This window comes from Aquarana catesbeiana, linkage group LG04 (assembly GCF_042186555.1).
Source record: "Aquarana catesbeiana isolate 2022-GZ linkage group LG04, ASM4218655v1, whole genome shotgun sequence".
NCBI lineage: Eukaryota > Metazoa > Chordata > Amphibia > Anura > Ranidae > Aquarana > Aquarana catesbeiana.
In genome coordinates, this window is record NC_133327.1 from 6153473 (window position 1) to 6172465 (window position 18993).

General features: G+C 42.4%; 1 protein-coding gene across 1 annotated transcript in view; it reads left to right on the plus strand.

The window, feature by feature from the left end:
- Positions 1-273: 273 nt before the first annotated feature.
- Positions 274-18993, plus strand: part of LOC141139017 (WAP four-disulfide core domain protein 12-like) — a 32769-nt gene continuing 14049 nt past the window's right edge. The window contains exons 1-2 of the mRNA XM_073624788.1: positions 274-427; positions 13599-13733. Coding sequence (XP_073480889.1) covers positions 358-427; positions 13599-13733 — 205 coding nt within the window. The 5' untranslated portion in view covers positions 274-357. The remainder of the gene's footprint in view (positions 428-13598; positions 13734-18993) is intronic.

Here is an 18993-nt window from a genome sequence, read left to right on the forward strand (position 1 = left end):
TGAGAGATATGCTGTGAGCTGCATGCGAAGATATTGTTAACCTAGACTTAATAATAGGCGAGACTGAGAGTGCAATGAACTTGTGAAGCAATAAAATAATTTCTACACAATGTACTCACACCAATGTCCTAAATTATTTTTGGCCTGAGGAAGGAAACTAATTAATGATGTGACTGCTGTGAATAGGAAAACAAATATTATGTAATAGTGGATGCTCTACATCTCATAGAAGAGCATTGCAGACAAAGAAACCAAACCGGTTCCCATTCCTGTCCTACCACTTTCCTCCCATTAGAGTTTCTGATATAAATTCTGGAGCTGGAGCTACAACACAGATATTCACTTAGGTAAGCAGCCATGAGACCTTCCAAGGTTGGAGCTCTCTTCATCCTCCTGGGGATCATCCTGCTTCAAGTAGCTTCTGCCGGTAAGTGGTTCAGTGATGGAGAGGAGATTGGACACATTGGGGTTTGAATGATTAAAGACAAAGAGACTGTGCACTATGCAAAGGGCAGTTGCAGAGGGCAACTGGAGCTCTGGAACAACTGCACTTTGCAAAGTGCACAGTCTATTTGCCCTTAGTAAATACACTCCATTGTCTTCTTGAAATGAGCTCCCCGGCCCTGGCCAACCTGTGAGCTTTATTCGTTGAGTTCTGGGTATGTAGTCAAGAATATTTACTACAAACATCCATCTTGCATGAAATTTGTTTTAATTCGCATTTATTAAGAACATCAGACACAGCCAAAGCTTTTAGGGGGCAAAGGGCTCCCCCTTCTTCAGAGCTTGAACAATGACTCATAATACAATCTGTAGGCTAGATTGAGGCTAGCATATCCAGCATCAGCAATGGGACCGGCCAGCTGGATCAAGCCTATAATGTGTTGAACGTTTTTGATGATCTGAAATAAACATTTTAAAATGAAATTCCAGCAAGAGTTTGTACTAGGTATCCCTAGCCACATACCCAGATTTTGTCCATCTGTTGAACGATATGACTATTGTAGCTAGGGATGAGTTCAAGATTTGGTCTGAACATAAGAGTTTGTTATGAATTTCCTGGTGGACCTAATGATTTTGTGTTTTTATATAAATGTTTTTTTCATGTAGAAACCCTGTTAAAATCAATGCCAGGACCGTTGAGTCTGATGTGGAATTTAAGGGGTATCCCATAAAAAAGATTTTTTTTGTTGGGGGGGACTGTACGCATTTTTCTTCCATTTGTGCATGCAACAAAAGTTACATTAACAAAGAAAATAGTAAATAGTATACAGTTTAAAGTGTCAGCAAATGATTTTCATCGTCAGCTTAAAACAAACAAAAATAAAAAAATAGACCCCACCCAAAGATTACACAAATATTTTGGGGGGGCCTTAGGAAGGGTTTTTGTGCCTTTTTTTTCCTTTTAAATCTGAAGGGAAATTTAAATCCCTAATTTCTTTATAAATGTCAGTGCTATAAAAAAACATGTGACCACTGTGACAGCCAATCAGAGTGGTCATGCGATCGACTGGTCCTTCCTGCCCCCTGGGATGTACAGACCCTGTGAAAGGAACACTTGGGCAGGGTAGGAAAGGTTTAAATAGAGGAGAAAGTGATTTGGTAAGTATAGATTTTGGTTTTACTTCCCAGATCAATTTCTCCAGGAGGCTCGTGTGAATCGAGGCTTAAGGTCTGTGCTGTGATCTTTGATGGTTTTTGAGAACTAATGACTTCACAGTACAAGCAGCTACAGAGGTCAATCATGGCTTGTTTTAAAGTGGTTGTAAACCCTTACAAACCACTTTTCACTACAGGTAAGCCTATAAAAAGTTTTACCTGTAGCTATCGTGGATATCTCCTAAACCTCAAAGTATATCAAATAGAAATACAGCGCTGTCTAAATAGCCCTTCAAGAAGATGTAGTAATTGAGGTCCTACTTCTTCTAAAGGATACAACAATTAAGGTCCTGCTGCAGTTTATAATGTGAGATACACACAATAAATAAATGTCAAAGAGAAAACTGCACTATATGAGACCATATACGTGATAGTAATTCACTGCAAAGGATGGAATGTCCTCATCCTGTAAGGGACATATTTATTCCCTAGCGATAGGAAAATTCTAATAACTGGAGAAAATCTATTTGCATCACAGTAATAAATCCGAAATGTATACTGCAAAATAATCACATGATGAAGTCATAAAAAGTCAATGAAGATAATGGTGTTCACATAGATTATCTAAACTGATAATGTTGCTGGTCACTGAATGTTCACATTAAAGGGATGTCTCTCCTTTATAGATAATAGTGACTTCAAACCGGAAAACACCATAGGAAAAAGTGATACGAGATAGGAAAGTCTTTCCACCTGGAAAATAACTGCCTCTTACCAGATGCTCCGATCTCTTTTTTAAGGAGATCAGCTCTGCTTTTAGGCTTATATCACAGCCACAGTCTCTCTGTTTAACCTTCAGATGGCAACTCTCCTCCTCTCTGGTCTTCCCTGACTATCTCCCGGTCAGCATTTAACCTGGAGGTAGAGGCACAGGGGGGACAGGAAGACTTGGGATTGCCAGCTACTACCCTCTTCCGCTATGAGTGTGGGCGAGCTGGGAGCAGGCACTCAGCTGAAGCTACAGCACGATACAACATGCTGCACTAGTCATCTGTCTGAAGGTAAGCCAGCCAATCCCTTCAGGATTAAAAGCGTATACCTAAAATGTGCATAAATACATGTAAACACACACACACATGTATAAAAAACATACACACATATATAAAAACACACACATATATATAAATGCACATATGCACGCACATATAAACCAGTGGCGGCTGGTGCTCAAAATTTTTAGGGAGGCGCAAGCAAACTGAGAAATTAAAAAAAAAAAAACATCAATTGCAGCCACTGTGCCCATCAATTGCTGCCACTGTGCCATCAGATGCCGCCACTGTGCCATCACACGCCACCATGCCCATCAAATGCTGCCACTGTGCCATCAAACGCCACCACTGTGCTCATCAAATGCTGCCACTGTGCCATCAAATGTCGCCACTGTGCCCATCAAATGCTGCCACTGTGCCTATCAAGCTCTGCCGCTGTGCCATCAAATGCCACCAGTGTGCCCATCAAATGCTGCCAGTGTGCCCATCAAAAGCCACTGTGCCCATCGAAGTCTGCCAGTGTGCCCATCGAAGTCTGCCACGGTGCCCATCGAAGTCTGCCACTGTGCCATCAGATGCTGCCTCTGTGCCATCAAATGCCGCCATTGTGCCATCAAATGCCGCCACTGTGCCCATCAAATGCCGCCACTGTGCCCATTAAATGCTGCCAGTGTGCCCATCAAATGCTGCCAGTGTGCCATCAAATGCTGCAACTGTGCCATTGAATGCTGCCACTGTGCCCAATAAATGCTGCCAGTGTGCCATCAAATGCTGCAACTGTGCCATCGAATGCTGCCACTGTGAAACCCCCCCGCCCGCTCGCTGTCTGCCCAGAACTTACCCTGTCTTGGTGGGGCAGCAGGTGATGGCCACGAGTGGGGTCCTCCATGCGTCTCCTGCCGTCCTCATCTTTCTTCCCCTCCTCCTGATAGGCGTCCAATAGCCGCACCTATCGTTTCATCCAATCAGGTGACAAGTAACAGACCCGCACACCTGATTGACGGAAAGGCGGTTCAGTGTTAGGAAAGTGAATATTAATTCGCTTTTCTAACAGACCTGGGTGGACTGTGAGTGCCAAGCATGGTACTCGCAGTTCACCTTTTTTGATGCCTATTAGAGCCTATGGCTCTAATCAGCCGCTTCAAAACCTCCCCGCCGCTGTAATTCAGGCGCCCGGCACCCGAAAAGGGGCCAGACACCTAAATATGTGGGTGGCAGCAGTGGCCATGGATAGATTCATGCTATGCATGAATCTATCCATTGGTCATAGAGGGAGGGGGTGGCTGGAGAGAGGGGGCTGCGCCTGTGCGCACTTATGGACGCACCGCCACTGATAAACACATGCACATGCATGCACACTCACATGCACACTCACATACATACATACACACACTCACATACATACATACATGCACACTCACATACATACATATGCATACATACATGCACACACACATACATACATGCACACTCACATACATACATACATGCACACACACATACATATGCATACACACACACACACACACACATACATGCACACATATAAACACACATACAGTAGATAGATAGTCTTATAATAAAACGGCAGACCTTCTTCACCTTAGCTCTTCCTGCCGGGTACTGCACTGTAGGGGGAGACAAAGAGCACAGCATACACTGTGCTTTCACTTTGACAAGCTCCCTGCACAGTCAGTGACGATTACAGTTCGGCTGATGATCGGGGAGCTCGGTCTCAGCCACCTCTGCCATTCCTCCTATTGAAGAGTACAGGGGGCCCTCAAGGGCCCCCTGCAGCATGTCAATCTCAGCAACCCCTATAATTCCGCCACTGCAGAGGCCGAGTACAGCTGAGTATGGCTGAGCATGGCCGAGCATGGCCGAGCATGGCCGAGCATGGCTCAGCATGGCAGGGTATTGCAGGGTATCACCGAGTATGACTGGGTATGGCTGGGTATAGAGGAGTATGGCTGGGTATCACCGAGTATTGCAGAGTATGGCTGGGTATGGTTGGGTATTGCAGAGTATTGTGGGGTATTGTGGAGTATTGCGGGGTATTGCGGGGTATTGCGGAGTATTGCAGAGTATTGCAGAGTATTGCAGAGTATTGCAGGGTATTGCAGAGTAGTGCAGGGTAGTGCAGGGTATTGCAGAGTATTGCAGGGTATTGCAGAGTAGTGCAGAGTATTGCAGGGTATTGCACGGTATTGCACGGTATTGCAGAGTATTGCAGAGTATTGAGGGGTATTTCGGAGTATTGCAGAGTATTGCGGAGTATTGCAGGGTATTGCAGAGTAGTGCAGGGTAGTGCAGGGTATTGCAGAGTAGTGCAGAGTATTGCAGGGTATTGCACGGTATTGCACGGTATTGCAGAGTATTGCAGAGTATTGAGGGGTATTGCGGAGTATTGCAGAGTATTGCGGAGTATTGCAGGGTATTGCAGAGTAGTGCAGGGTAGTGCAGGGTATTGCAAAGTATTGCAGGGTATTGCAGAGTAGTGCAGAGTATTGCAGGGTATTGCACGGTATTGCACGGTATTGCAGATTATTGCACAGTATTGCAGAGTAGTGCAGGGTATTGCAGAGTATTGCAGAGTATTGCAGGGTATTGCAGAGTATTGCAGAGTATTGCAGGGTATTGCACGGTATTGCAGAGTATTGCATGGTATTGCAGAGTATTGCACAGTATTGCAGAGTAGTGCAGGGTATTGCAGAGTAGTGCAGAGTATTGCAGAGTATTGCAGAGTATTGCACAGTATTGCAGAGTAGTGCAGGGTATTGCAGAGTAGTGCAGGGTATTGCAGAGTATTGCAGAGTATTGCAGGGTATTGCAGAGTATTGCAGAGTAGTGCAGGGTATTGCAGAGTATGTCAGAGTATTGCAGGATATTGCAGAGTATTGCAGAGTAGTGCAGAGTATTGCAGAGTATTGCAGGGAATTGCAGAGTATTGCAGAGTAGTGCAGGGTATTGCAGAGTATTGCAGAGTATTGCAGGGTATTGCAGAGTAGTGCAGGGCATTGCAGGGTATTAGAGTATGGAGGGATGGCTGAGCATGGATGGATGGATGTGACTGTATTTGTCACTGAGCAGCGCTGTGGACACTACAGATGCCGGTTTGTTTACATGTGATCGCTCTGTCATTTGATGGAGCGATCACATGGTTAACGGCCGCGATCAGTTGCCGTTTACCGTGATCCTTGATGCGCCGAGTGGATGTTCTCGGGGGCGCGCGAGAGTGGGATTCTGGGAGGACGTCCATGGACGCCTTTTTTCTATACTATTATTTTATGTTATATTCTATTCTAATCTATTCTTTTCTATTATATTCAAATTAGAATTGATTCTTTTTGAATCTTGGGAAATTGCTATATTGTTTCTATTCTATTATATTCATTTTTTTTTATTCTGTTCTTTTCTATTCTATTATAGTCTATTCTATTCTTTTTTTCTATTCTTTTATTTTCTATTTTGTACTATTTTACTCTATTATATTACTCTTTTTATTTTCTGTTATTTTTTCTATCCTATTATATTTTTTCTATTCTATTGTATTCTCTTTGGAAATTTGAAAGCTATTTAAATTTGAAAACTATTCAAATTCAAATTTGGAAACTATTCAAATTCAAAAACTTTTCGAATTTGAAAACTATTCGAATCTGAATTTTTTTTTTTCATTATTTCGGATTAATTTCTATTTGGTGCTATTGTAATCCAGGAATTCAAATACATCTGAATCTTCAAAAAATTAAAATTTGCCCGAATTTCAATTTGGAATGAAACGAACTGCACGTGTCTATTGTTAATACTTTAAAGTCCATAGTCTGAACACAGGTTGGATAATATGTCCTGCTAGGCTGTGTAGCAAAGCTGTGTATCTCTAATGCCGCGTACACACAATCGGAGATTCCGACAACGAAATCCTGGGATTTATTTCCGACGGATGTTGGCTCAAACTTGTCTTGCATACACACGGTCACACAAAGTTGTCGGAAAATCCGATCATCAAGAATGCGGTGACGTACAACACGTACGACGAGCCGAAAAAAATGGAGTTTAATAGCCAGTGCTGCTCTTCTGCTTGATTCCGAGCATGTGTGGAATTTTGTGCGTCGGAATTGTGTACACACGATCAGAATTTCAATATACAACGGATTTTGTTGTCGGAAAATTTGAGAACCAGCTCTGTATTTGATTTGATTGTAGCCGTATTAGTGCAATTGTGACAGAGAAAATTGAGTACTGTCCGTGATACTTTTTTTATTTGCACTAACATACAATTTTTCAGGACAAGCTTTCGGGGTATGTCCCCTAAGGGGACATACCCCGAAAGCTTGTCCTGAAAAATTGTATGTTAGTGCAAATAAAAAAAGTATTACGGACAGTACTCAATTTTCTCAGAACCAGCTCTCAAATTTTGGTTGTCGGAATTTCTGACAACAAGCTCTCATCGAACATTTGATGTTGAAAAATCCGATCTTGTGTACGCGGCATCAGAGTTGAATAGACAAACCTTTTGACAGGTGTAATGCAGTAAACTGGGAATTCCCCACCCTGCACACCCAGCACACAGAATTTTCAAAGGCACTCCAGAGTCATTGAACAGTCCATGACTTTGTTTTTTTTTGGTATTTATTGAGGGTAATAACATGGATAGAGATGGGAGGTTATGGAATGCCCACTTGACTTCAACAACTTCAGGGACAACTTTCTATATACAGTCTCTATTTACAGGTCCTCTTCTTTCTCCAGCACACATTTGCTTGCAGAACCCAGCTGGAACACTGTGAAGATCTGACAGTCACTCAGATTAAAGACGATAGTCCATTACAGACAGGAACCTGAGGCCCCTTGTATGTGTAGCAAAGAAACAGTGTCCAGCTTGTATCACTCTGCTGCTATTGGTCCCAGCACCACCTCTTCAGGCACTGCCAACCCACCTGGCTGCAGCTGCCCTTTCACTAGCCCTCCAGGCTAACTTCTCCCCAAAGTCCTCCACACTGACCCCACCGGCCCAACATACTGACTCTCAGGAGATCTCCCAGACGTGCTGACCTGCTCCTGCTTTCCTCTCTTTTTGTTCCCCTGCATCCAGAAGGGCTTCCTCCATGTGTTATGGTAGGATCCTTCCAGCACTAGAAATGGGCCGAATGACCCCTGATTCGGTTTGCAGCAGAACTTTCAAACATAGCAATTGTTATGAACCGAAGAATGAACCCCATGAAAGTCTATGGGACCCAAATTTGAAAAATCAAAAGTGCCCATTTTGAAGGCATATATGCAAGAAATTAGGCATACAATGGTTATAGAGGTCCGGGTACTGCCCTGGGGGACATGTATCAATGAAAAAAAGTTTGTAAAAAACATCATTTTTAAATGAGCAGTGGTTTACTGATGCTTAAAGTGAAATCATAAAAATGAGAAATAACAACAAAAATGAAAAAATCCTTTAAATATAGTGCCTGGGGGGTCCCCTTAGTCTGTCTGTAAAGTGGTGCATCTGTACCATGTATAGAACCTGCAGCAGCAATAATGACATTTATAACGCCAAAAAAATGACATTTTCCCTGCAAGCTTTCATTATTTTATAAACAACGGCTTGGGGAGCCAGTCTGTATGATGAGGCCACAATTTAGTGTACTGGAAAAAAAATAGAGATTTTTTGGTTGAATTCTGGTGTCTGTTTTGAAGTAACAGGTGTGGAAAAATGAACTGTGGGTATTGGTGGTGCCTTCACACCGTAACCCTATAGAGAAGGGGTCTCAAATTGGAGGCCCTCCAGGTGTTGCGAAACTACAAGTCCCATGAGGCATTGCAAAGGCTGACAGTTACAAGCATGAATCCCACAGGCAGAGGCATGAAGGGACTTGTAGTTTCACAACAGCTGGAGGGCCACAAGTTTGAGACCCCTGCTATAGAGATACTGTTGATGAATCAAGTAATGGCTGTGCATCGTCAAGGAGCAAGTGGCTGATGCTGTGTTCAAATAACTCAGCTGACTCCTCCATGCCTGATGCTGGGACTATGGCAGTATTAGCTGCATACCTCCCAACATTTTGAGATGGGAATGAGGGACACCTACTAGGAATTGTATGTAGGCATGGGAAACGCCCCCTGCCACACCCCCTTAAAGGAGAATTAACAAAAAATGGTTAATTAAATCCAAGTGCTTTTTTTACCACTACTATTCCATTATATTGGCTTTAAAATTTACAAAAGCAGCAATTTAGAATTTGGATGAAAGGTTTAGCACTGGAAAACAGTTTTTGAAAGATAAAAAGTGCATTGTATATACAACTATATAGATCAGACCAAAATGAGGGACAAATGAGGGGGGATGAGGGACAGAGGGACATTGCTTCATATCAGGGACAGTCCCTTGAAATCAGGGACAGTTGGGAGCTATGGTAGCTGTAAACAAGGAGAAAGATTAAGCCACTCTGGCAGCTGCCCTTGTCTCTGCTTGGGTGATGGAGGATGAGGAGGATGATGATGGCCTGGTAAGCCAGTCCACCACCTCCTCTGCATGCTGTGGCTGGATAGCACAGGCAACATCACCAAACAGAGGAAATTATGTCCTGCCTAAGAGCTGACCACGTCCACCTTTGCCTATGGACACATACGCTGCTGGCCCACTCACAGTGCCATGGGGATGTTTGCTTCTCCTTGTTGGCCTCCCAGACATGATGGGGGGGGTTATTAACAAAATGTAGATGGGGAAATGTGTATGTGGATGCACTTTAATTCATCTAAAGTGGTGTTTGGCACACTTTAACTTCAGTACTCACTACGCAGACACACTCCACTGACACACTACAATATACTGCAGTAAAACGGCACTGATGCAATGCAGTATACTGCGTTAAATGTTCAGTAATGCACTGAAATATAATGCGTTAAATATGCACTAACGCACTGAAATACACTACATTAAACGTTCACTAGTGCACTACAATATACTGCAGTAAAGGTGCACCAACTCACTGAAATAAACTGCAGTAAACGTGCACCATCGCACTGAAGTATACTGTGTTAAATGTGCACTAACGCACTGAAATATACTGCACTGAAATATACTATGGTAAACACGCACCAATGCAATGAAATATACCTCGTTAAACATGCACTAATTCACTGAAATATACTGCAGTAAACGTGTACCAACGCACTGAAATATATTGTGGTAACTGTGTACCAATGCACTGAAATATATTGAGGTAAACGTGCAATAACACACTGTAATATATTGCAGTAAACATGCCCTGACAAAATAAAATGACACTAAAGTAAAAATGAATGGTACACTCACACTGCACTATCACTATATTCACACTAAGCTGATACTAAAGTAAAAATGAATGGTCACACTACACTTATACTGCACTATCACTAGATTCACACTATACTGATACTTTGCACTCACAATAGAATCACAATAGTCCACTATAGCACATTAACTCTCTAGAGAATATTTTTATAGTGTGGGGCAGGACTAATGCCCTGTACACACGGTCGGATTTTCCGATGGAAAATGTGTGATAGGACCTTGTTGTCGGAAATTCTGACCGTGTGTAGGCTCCATCACACATTTTCCATCGGATTTTCTGACACACGAAGTTTGAGAGCAGGATATAACATTTTCCGACAACAAAATCCGTTGTCGGAAATTCAGATCGTGTGTACACAAATCCGACGGACAAAGTGCCACGCATGCTCAGAATAAATAAAGAGATGAAAGCTATTGGCCACTGCCCCGTTTATAGTCCCGACGTACGTGTTTTACGTCACCGCGTTTAGAACGATCGGATTTTCCAACAACTTTGTGTGACCGTGTGTATGCAAGACAAGTTTGAGCCAACATCCGTCGGAAAAAATCCTAGGATTTCGTTGTCGGAATGTCCGAACAAAGTCCGACCGTGTGTACGGGGCATAAGAGCAATGAGCCATGATTGGACAGAGTCATTGTGACAGTGTCCAATCATGGCTCTGACAGTGCTCTGTGCCCTGATTGGGAAAAGCTTTAATTGCTTCAGCCAATCAGTGCTTCCAATGCACTGTGTGGCGGCGCAGTGCATTGTGGTCGTTCGGTGGGCCGAACAAAAGGTTGAACGCCCTGACAATTCAGATGTTCGTCGACTGGCCGAACAGCCAATGTCCGCCCCAAATTCATGCTCGGCCCAAACCGTTCTCCTAACACTATCCAGCACCCAAGCCCCAGCCCAAGGTCAGCCCCCTTCCCCAGACTAGGGGGCACCCCCAAGGGCCACCGACAGCCTCCTGTCTCCATCTTCCACCCGACTGCCCCTGCTGGCATGACTCATGCCTATTTATGAGGTGACCTGCTCCCTGTCAGCCCTTTACTGGGGATTGGCTGAGGTCCTCATAAATATTCCAAGCAGGTCCTCCTAGCCTCTACCCATTCTATCTATAACACTCTCCACTGTTATAGAAAACAGGGTGAGGCACCAGAGAGGCTGCTAGGATGAGTCATCCAGCCCTGAGTCACTGAACCCTGACCCAGGTTTACAACTCAGGCTTTGCCCTCAGCTAAACTTAAATTTTCCTACACTAACAGCTACACTAACAACCTAGCACACTAGAGGGTGTTACACTGGTAAAACAGAGCTCTTAAATTGGGTACAAATGGATCAAAATGTTGGCAAGTTCAGCAGGAACCAGCTGAATTTCGCTCTGTGTGTAGCCCTTTCTGTTCAACAGAAGCAGATCATTAGATCAGCTTCTGTCCAATGGTCCTGCTGGAAAAAAAAACAGCATTTAATCAGCTGCTGCAGCGAAAGGATCTGCAGTTCTGATCAGTGTATTTTGACAGGGAAGGAGTCCCCAGACTGTCAGAATACAATAGCATATAGGGGAGCATGCAGGAATCTGTACGTTTTTTTTTTTTGTTTAGCCTGCTGGTTGAATGAAAAAATATTGCACTGTGTATACCAGCTTTATCCCTTTGTTAAATGCTCCTAGAGCTTAGGTGCATTTAGACGCATTTATACGCATCAACCATTTTTTACTGCTCCTCTCCAATGCTCCTCTCCTGAACTTGCTGGGTCTTGGGTTTTTTCTGCCTCTAAACGCTCCTGCAAAAAAAAAAGTCAAAGGCCCCTAAAAAGGGGCATTTTTGATGCCTAGTGTGCATGAGGCCCTAAAGTTCTATTTCTCCTGAAAAAAAAGAGATGTGTAATACTTAGAATAAACTTTAATAACTGAAATTAAGTAATGCTTGAGAGAAGAAAAGAACCTTAGGGCTTAAGGGAGAAAGAATCTGGGAGTTGACTGGTTAACACAGAGACACAAAAGGCTCCGAGACTTGGTTTCTCTGTGCAACTCGACATCACACAGAATGGGGGGAAAATTACAGTTTATTCTGTCGCAAATGAAAAGAAGAAAGAAACTGGAAAACAATATTTTAATTGCAGATTATATTACATTGTACTCTCCCCCACCTTCCTCCAAATTACCACCATCTGTACAATTCTTTCCTTAACCCATTCTGTTCTCACCCCTGTACAACCCTCTATAGAGCAGAGCAATTTTTACATTTCTGCTGTTTGTCGGCAATATCCTTATCATTATAATAAAACAGGCAGTGCAGTGCCACACACATACATAGATGCAGATTAATAAAAAAAATATAAATTATATCAAGTGCAATATCAAAAACTTAACATCTGCATTCAATGTCCAAAAACAGGTAAATAAAAAGTCCCAAAAACACTTCCAGTGCCAAAGTAAGCAGGTTAATTTGACACCAACCTATTAAATTGCTCCAATCTTGTGTATCAGAGAAAACACCAACCACCACCTTCTTGTGAAGACTGGCTAGATACTTTTTCTACAACAAATACAGTATCAATCGCATGTGTTAAAATATGGATCCTTCCAGGTATGTTTACCAGCCTCAAGCCTCTTCCGCTCAATGGCACACAGGTTCGGTCCTAGGACCCCCTGAGAATGTCCGATTGGATGAAACACATAGGAGCGGAGACTTGGTGCTGATGTCACACCATTGCACAATCCTGGGTCGGCAGCAACTTTCTGTATGAGTTGGATTGCTTTTAAAGTTGTATTTTACTGGTTTGTGATTGTGCTTTGCTTTTGCGGTTAAAATGTCCAACAGGATTGGTGATACCACCCAGTGCACATCATGTTCCATGTATGCGTTCCTTGAAGAACCATTTAAGGGTGAATTCTGCTGTGCGAGATGGGAGCTAGTTGTTTCTCTGGAAGCCAAGATCCTGGATCTAGAAAATCAGGTGGCAACACGACGAAGCATCAACAACCTGAAAAAGAGCTTGGACATTACCCAGCAGATGCTGGCGGGGGCCAGTATAGAGGTGGGGGTGGAGAAAAAGCATGAGGTCTAACCAACATCCACATCAGACCTTTATCATGCAGCCTGACAGACCAGGAAAGGGACACGCATACACACATGAGATTGATACTTCTGGGATTGAACCTGCTGGAAGAATCTGATCACTTTTATCAAAATTACAATAATCTTTTCTTGTTTTTAAAGGTATTTTCAGAAACCTATGCTGAAGCGGTTTGTATTGATGGATTAAACTTATGGGTGGTAGGGTTATTGGTTTCAGACAACCTCTTCAGATCGTATGTCTGATTCCCAGTCAATCAATAATGATGGAAAAGTTGACTCAAAGTTGCCACATGTATGGCCTGCTTAAGATGGGCTCTGCAAACTGCTTTAAATCAATGTGTTCAAACTTTGTTACCTACAACCATGTTCTGTTTTTGGATGGTATATGGATTTCCATATATGACCTAAAGGATGAAAGTATATGAGCAGGGGGACAACATTGGCACCCCTTTCCACAATTGCAGATGTCATATTTCTGTCCTCATGCAACCCTTATCACATTTAGGTAGCAACATGTGCAGCTGGAGAATGTTACCGACTGCCCATCTCTGTCTTCTTCACAGAAAGAATTGGAAGCTGCCCACATGTATATGTAAGATGCACATCTGTTAAAAATACATGTAAAATTGATGAGGATTGTCTTGGGGATCAGAAGTGTTGCGAGACATGTGGATACAATTGCGAGGACCCTGTGCCAGGTACCAACAATTTAAAATATGTTATTATTTAGGATTTGCATAGAGACTATGATTTGTGCAGCGCTTTACAAAATAAAGGGAGACAATACAGTTACAATATAATGGAAGGAGTTGATGAGGGAGCTAGATAGCAGGAGGTCTTGGGAGGAGTGAAGAGGATGGTTTGGGTTATATTTTAAGAGGACATTGGTAATGTAGCTTGGTACAGAGTTGTGACTGGATTTGTATGTTCTTGTTATTTTTTTAATCTTATTAGATGGGCAACCAGAAGCCAGTGGAGGCATTGAAATGGAGGGGTGAAGGACACTGAGGGAAGGTCAGTGGAGGGATTTGCAGAGAGGGGTGGAGGCCATTCAATGGAGGTTGGAGCTATGGATTTTAAGAAGAATCTAATAAAAAATGTTGTGAGGGTACAACCCAAATTTAATACCTGGTCCTTCGGTCAGATATGGATCTTAAAGTGGTTGTTAAGCCACTCTAACCCGTATACTCCATCAGCTCTGCCTGCTATTGTAGAATCCCCCTCTGTGTGTGATTTATAAAAATAAATGCTGCAAATACCTAATTTCACAGCCTAGATTGTGATCACATGACTGGCCAACTTTCTCCTTTTCTCCTCTGAGAGATGCAGCAAGCGAGCTGAGATTCCTCTGCTGATGTCAGTTTGGAGGGGAGGAAGAGAGGAGGAGGAGAGGTCATGTGATTGCAATCACGGCTGTGAAATTAGGTATTTACAGCTTTTATATTTATTAATCATTCACAGGGGGGTACCCTGCAATAGGAGGCAGTGCTGTTGATGTATACAGGTTAGTGTTATGAGAGCAGCAGGAGGGGTGGCTCACACAGACAGAGAGGGGAGGAGGACACAGCAGCAGAGAGGAGAGCAGATAACAGGCTGCTGATGACAGAGGCAAATAAACTGACCACAGTGTCTGGTCCCGGCAGCCATGATACACCGTGGTCAGTTTACAGAGGGGAGGGGAGAAACTGGCAGGATCAGCCAGGTTTTTTAGGAGTTACAGGAGGCCAAATGACACAGGACAAGCACTGTGTCATATAACATGCTTTAAAGGAGCAGGATACATTTTTTTAACAAACGCAGGGGTCCCACCAAAATCTATATCAGACCTTTACCATGCAGCCTGGAAGGCCAGGAAGAAGATGAACATACACACAAGAGGTTGATGCTACCACAATTGAACCTGCTGCATGAATCATTTTTTTATTATTTTAATGGAAGTTTCTATAACTTATGTTGAAGCGGTTCGTATTGATGGATCAACTGCATGGGTGGTAGGGTGCTTGGTTTAAAACAACCTCTTCTGATCATATGTTTGATTCCCAGTCAATAAAAATGATGGAAAGGTTGTGTATGGTCTACTTAACCACTTCAGCCCCGGAAGGATTTACCCCCTTCCTGACCAGAGCACTTTTTACAATTTGGCACTGCGTTGCTTTAACTGCTAATTGCGCGGTCATGCAATGGTGTACCCAAACGAAATTTGCGTCCTTTTCTTCCCACAAATAGAGCTTTCTTTTGATGGTATTTGATCACCTCTGCCATTTTTATTTTTTGCGCTATAAACGGAAAAAGACCGAAAATTTTGAAAAAAAATGATATTTTCTACTTTTTGTTATAAAAAAAATCCAATAAACTCAATTTTAGTCATACATTTAGGCCAAAATGTATTCGGCCACATGTCTTTGGTAAAAAAAAGTCAATAAGCGTATATTCATTGGTTTGCGCAAAAGTTATAGCGCCTACAAACTAGGGTACATTTTCTGGAATTTACACAGCTTTTAGTTTATGACTGCCTATGTCATTTCTTGAGGTGCTAAAATGGCAGGGCAGTACAAAACCCCCCCAAATGACCCCATTTTGGAAAGTAGACACCCCAAGGAAATTGCTGAGAGGCATGTTGAACCCATTGAATATTTATTTTTTTTGTCCCAGGTGATTGAATAATGACAAAAAAAAAAAAAAAAAAATTTACAAAAAGTTTCCACTAAATGATATATTGCTCACACAGGCCATGGGCATATGTGGAATTGCACCCCAAAATACATTCAGCTGCTTCTCTTGAGTACGGGGATACCACATGTGTGGGACTTTTTGGGAGCCTAGCCGCGTACGGGGCCCCGAAAACCAAGCACCGCCTTCAGGATTTCTAAGGGCATAGATTTTTGATTACACTCCTCACTACCTATCACAGTTTTGAAGGCCATAAAATGCCAAGATGGCACAAAACCCCCCCAAATGACCCCATTTTGGAAAGTAGACACCCCAAGCTATTTGCTGAGAGGTATGTTGAGTCCATGGAATATTTTATTTTTTGACACAAGTTGTGGGAATGTGACAATTTTTTTTTTTTTTGCACAAAGTTGTCACTAAATGATATATTGCTCACACAGGCCATGGGCATATGTGGAATTGTACCCCAAAATACATTTAGCTGCTTCTCCTGAGTATGGGGATACCACATGTGTGGGACTTTTTGGGAGCCTAGCCGCGTACGGGGCCCCGAAAACCAATCACCGCCTTTAGGATTTCTAAGGGCATAAATTTTTTATTTCACTCCTCACTACCTATCAGAGTTTTGAAGGCCATAAAATGCCAAGATGGCACAAAACCCCCCAAATTACCCCATTTTGGAAAGTAGACACCCCAAGCTATTTGCTGAGAGGCATGTTGAGTCCATGGAATATTTTATATTTTGACACAAGTTGCGGGAAAGTGACAATTTTTTTTTTTTTGCACAAAGTTGTCACTAAATGATATATTGCTCAAACATGCCATGGGCATATGTGGAATTGCACCCCAAAATATATTCTGCTGCTTCTCCTGAGTACGGGGATACCACATGTGTGGGACTTTTTGTGAGCCTAGCCGCGCACGGGGCCCCGAAAACCAAGCACCGCCTTCATGATTTCTAAGGGCATAAATTTTTGATTTCACTCCTCACTACCTATCACAGTTTTGAAGGCCATAAAATGCCAAGATGGCACAAAACCCCCCCAAATGACCCCATTTTGGAAAGTAGACACCCCAAGCTATTTGCTGAGAGGCATGTTGAGTCCATGGAATATTTTATTTTTTGACACAAGTTGCGGGAATGTGAGAATTTTTTTTTTTTTTTGCACAAAGTTGTCACTAAATGATATATTGCTCACACAGGCCATGGGCATATGTGGAATTGCACCCCAAAATACATTCTGCTGATTCTCCTGAGTACGGGGATACCACATGTGTGGGACTTTTTGGGAGCCTAGCTGCGTACGGGGCCCCGAAAACCCAGCACCGCCTTCAGGATTTCTAAGGGCGTAAAATTGTAATTTCACTCCTCACTACCTATCACATTTTTGAAGGCCATAAAATGCCCAGATGGCACAAACCCCCCCCAATTAACCCCATTTTGGAAAGTAGACACCCCAAGCTATTTGCTGAGAGGCATGTTGAGTCCATGGAATATTTTATATTTTGACACAAGTTGCGGGAAAGTGACAATTTTTTTTTTTTTTTTGCACAAAGTTGTCACTAAATGATATATTGTTCAAACATGCCATGGGCATATGTGGAATTACACCCCAAAATACATTCTGCTGCTTCTCCTGAGTATGGGGATACCATATGTGTGGGACTTTTTGGGAGCCTAGCCGCGTACGGGGCCCCGAAAACCAAGCACCGCCTTCAGGATTTCTAAGGGCATACATTTTTGATTTTACTCCTCACTACCTATCACAGTTTTGAAGGCCATGGAATGCCCAGATGGCACACCCCCCCCCCCCAAATGACCCCATTTTGGAAAGTAGACACCCCAAGCTATTTGCTGAGAGGCATGGTGAGTATTTTGCAGCTCTCATTTGTTTTTGAAAATGAAGAAAGACAAGAAAAACGTATTTTTTTTTTCTTTTTTCAATTTTCAAAAGTTTGTGACAAAAAGTGAGGTCTGCAAAATACTCACTATACCTCTCAGCAAATAGCTTTGGGTGTCTATTTTCCAAAATGGGGTCATTTGGGGGGTGTTTGTGCCATCTGGGCATTCCATGGCCTCCGAAACTGTGATAGGCAGCGAAGAGTGAAATCAAAAATTTACGCCCTTAGAAAGCCTGAAGGCGGGGCTTGGTTTTCGGGGTCCCGTACGCGGCTAGGCTCCCAAAAAGTCTCACACATGTGGTATCCCCATACTCAGGAGAAGCAACAGAATGTATTTTGGGGTGTAATTTCACATATTCCCATGGCATGTTTGAGCAATATATCATTTAGTGACAACTTTGTGCAAAAAAAAAAAAAAAAAAAAAATTTGTCTTTTTCCCGCAACTTGTGTCAAAATATAAAATATTCCATGGACTCGACATGCCTCTCAGCAAATAGCTTGGGGTGTCTACTTTCCAAAATGGGGTCATTTGGGGGGGTTTTGAACTGTCCTGGCATTTTATGCACAACATTTAGAAGCTTATGTCACACATCGACCACTCTTCTAACCACTTGAAGACAAAGCCCTTTCTGACACTTTTTGTTTACATGAAAAAATTTTTTTTTTTTTTGCAAAAAAATTACTTTGAACCCCCACACATTATATATTTTTTTAAAGCAAATGCCCTACAGATTAAAATGGTGGGTGTTTAATTTTTTTTTTTCACACAGTATTTGCGCAGCGATTTTTCAAACGCATTTTTTTGGGAAAAAAAACACTTTTTTAAATTTTAATACACTAAAACACACTATTTTGTCAAAATGTTTGATGAAATAAAAAAGATGATCTTAGGCCGAGTACATGGATACCAAACATGACATGCTTTAAAATTGCGCACAAACGTGCAGTGGTGACAAACTAAATACATTTTTAAAAGCCTTTAAAAGCCTTTACAGGTTACCACTTTAGATTTACAGAGGAGGTCTACTGCTAAAATTACTGCCCTCGATCTGACCTTCGCGGTGATACCTCACATGCATGGTGCAATTGCTGTTTACATTTGACGCCAGACCGACGCTTGCGTTCGCCTTTGTGCGAGAGCAGGGGGGGGCAGGGGTGTATTTTTTTTTTTTTTTTTTTTTTTTTTATTATTTTTTTTGCTTTTTTATCTTATTTTTAAACTGTTCCTTTCATTTTTATTTATTTTTTAATCATTTTTATTGTTATCTCAGGGAATGTAAATATCCCCTATGATAGCAATAGGTAGTGACAGGTACTCTTTTTAGAAATAATTGGGGTCTATTAGACCCTAGATCTCTCCTCTGCCCTCAAAGCATCTGACCACA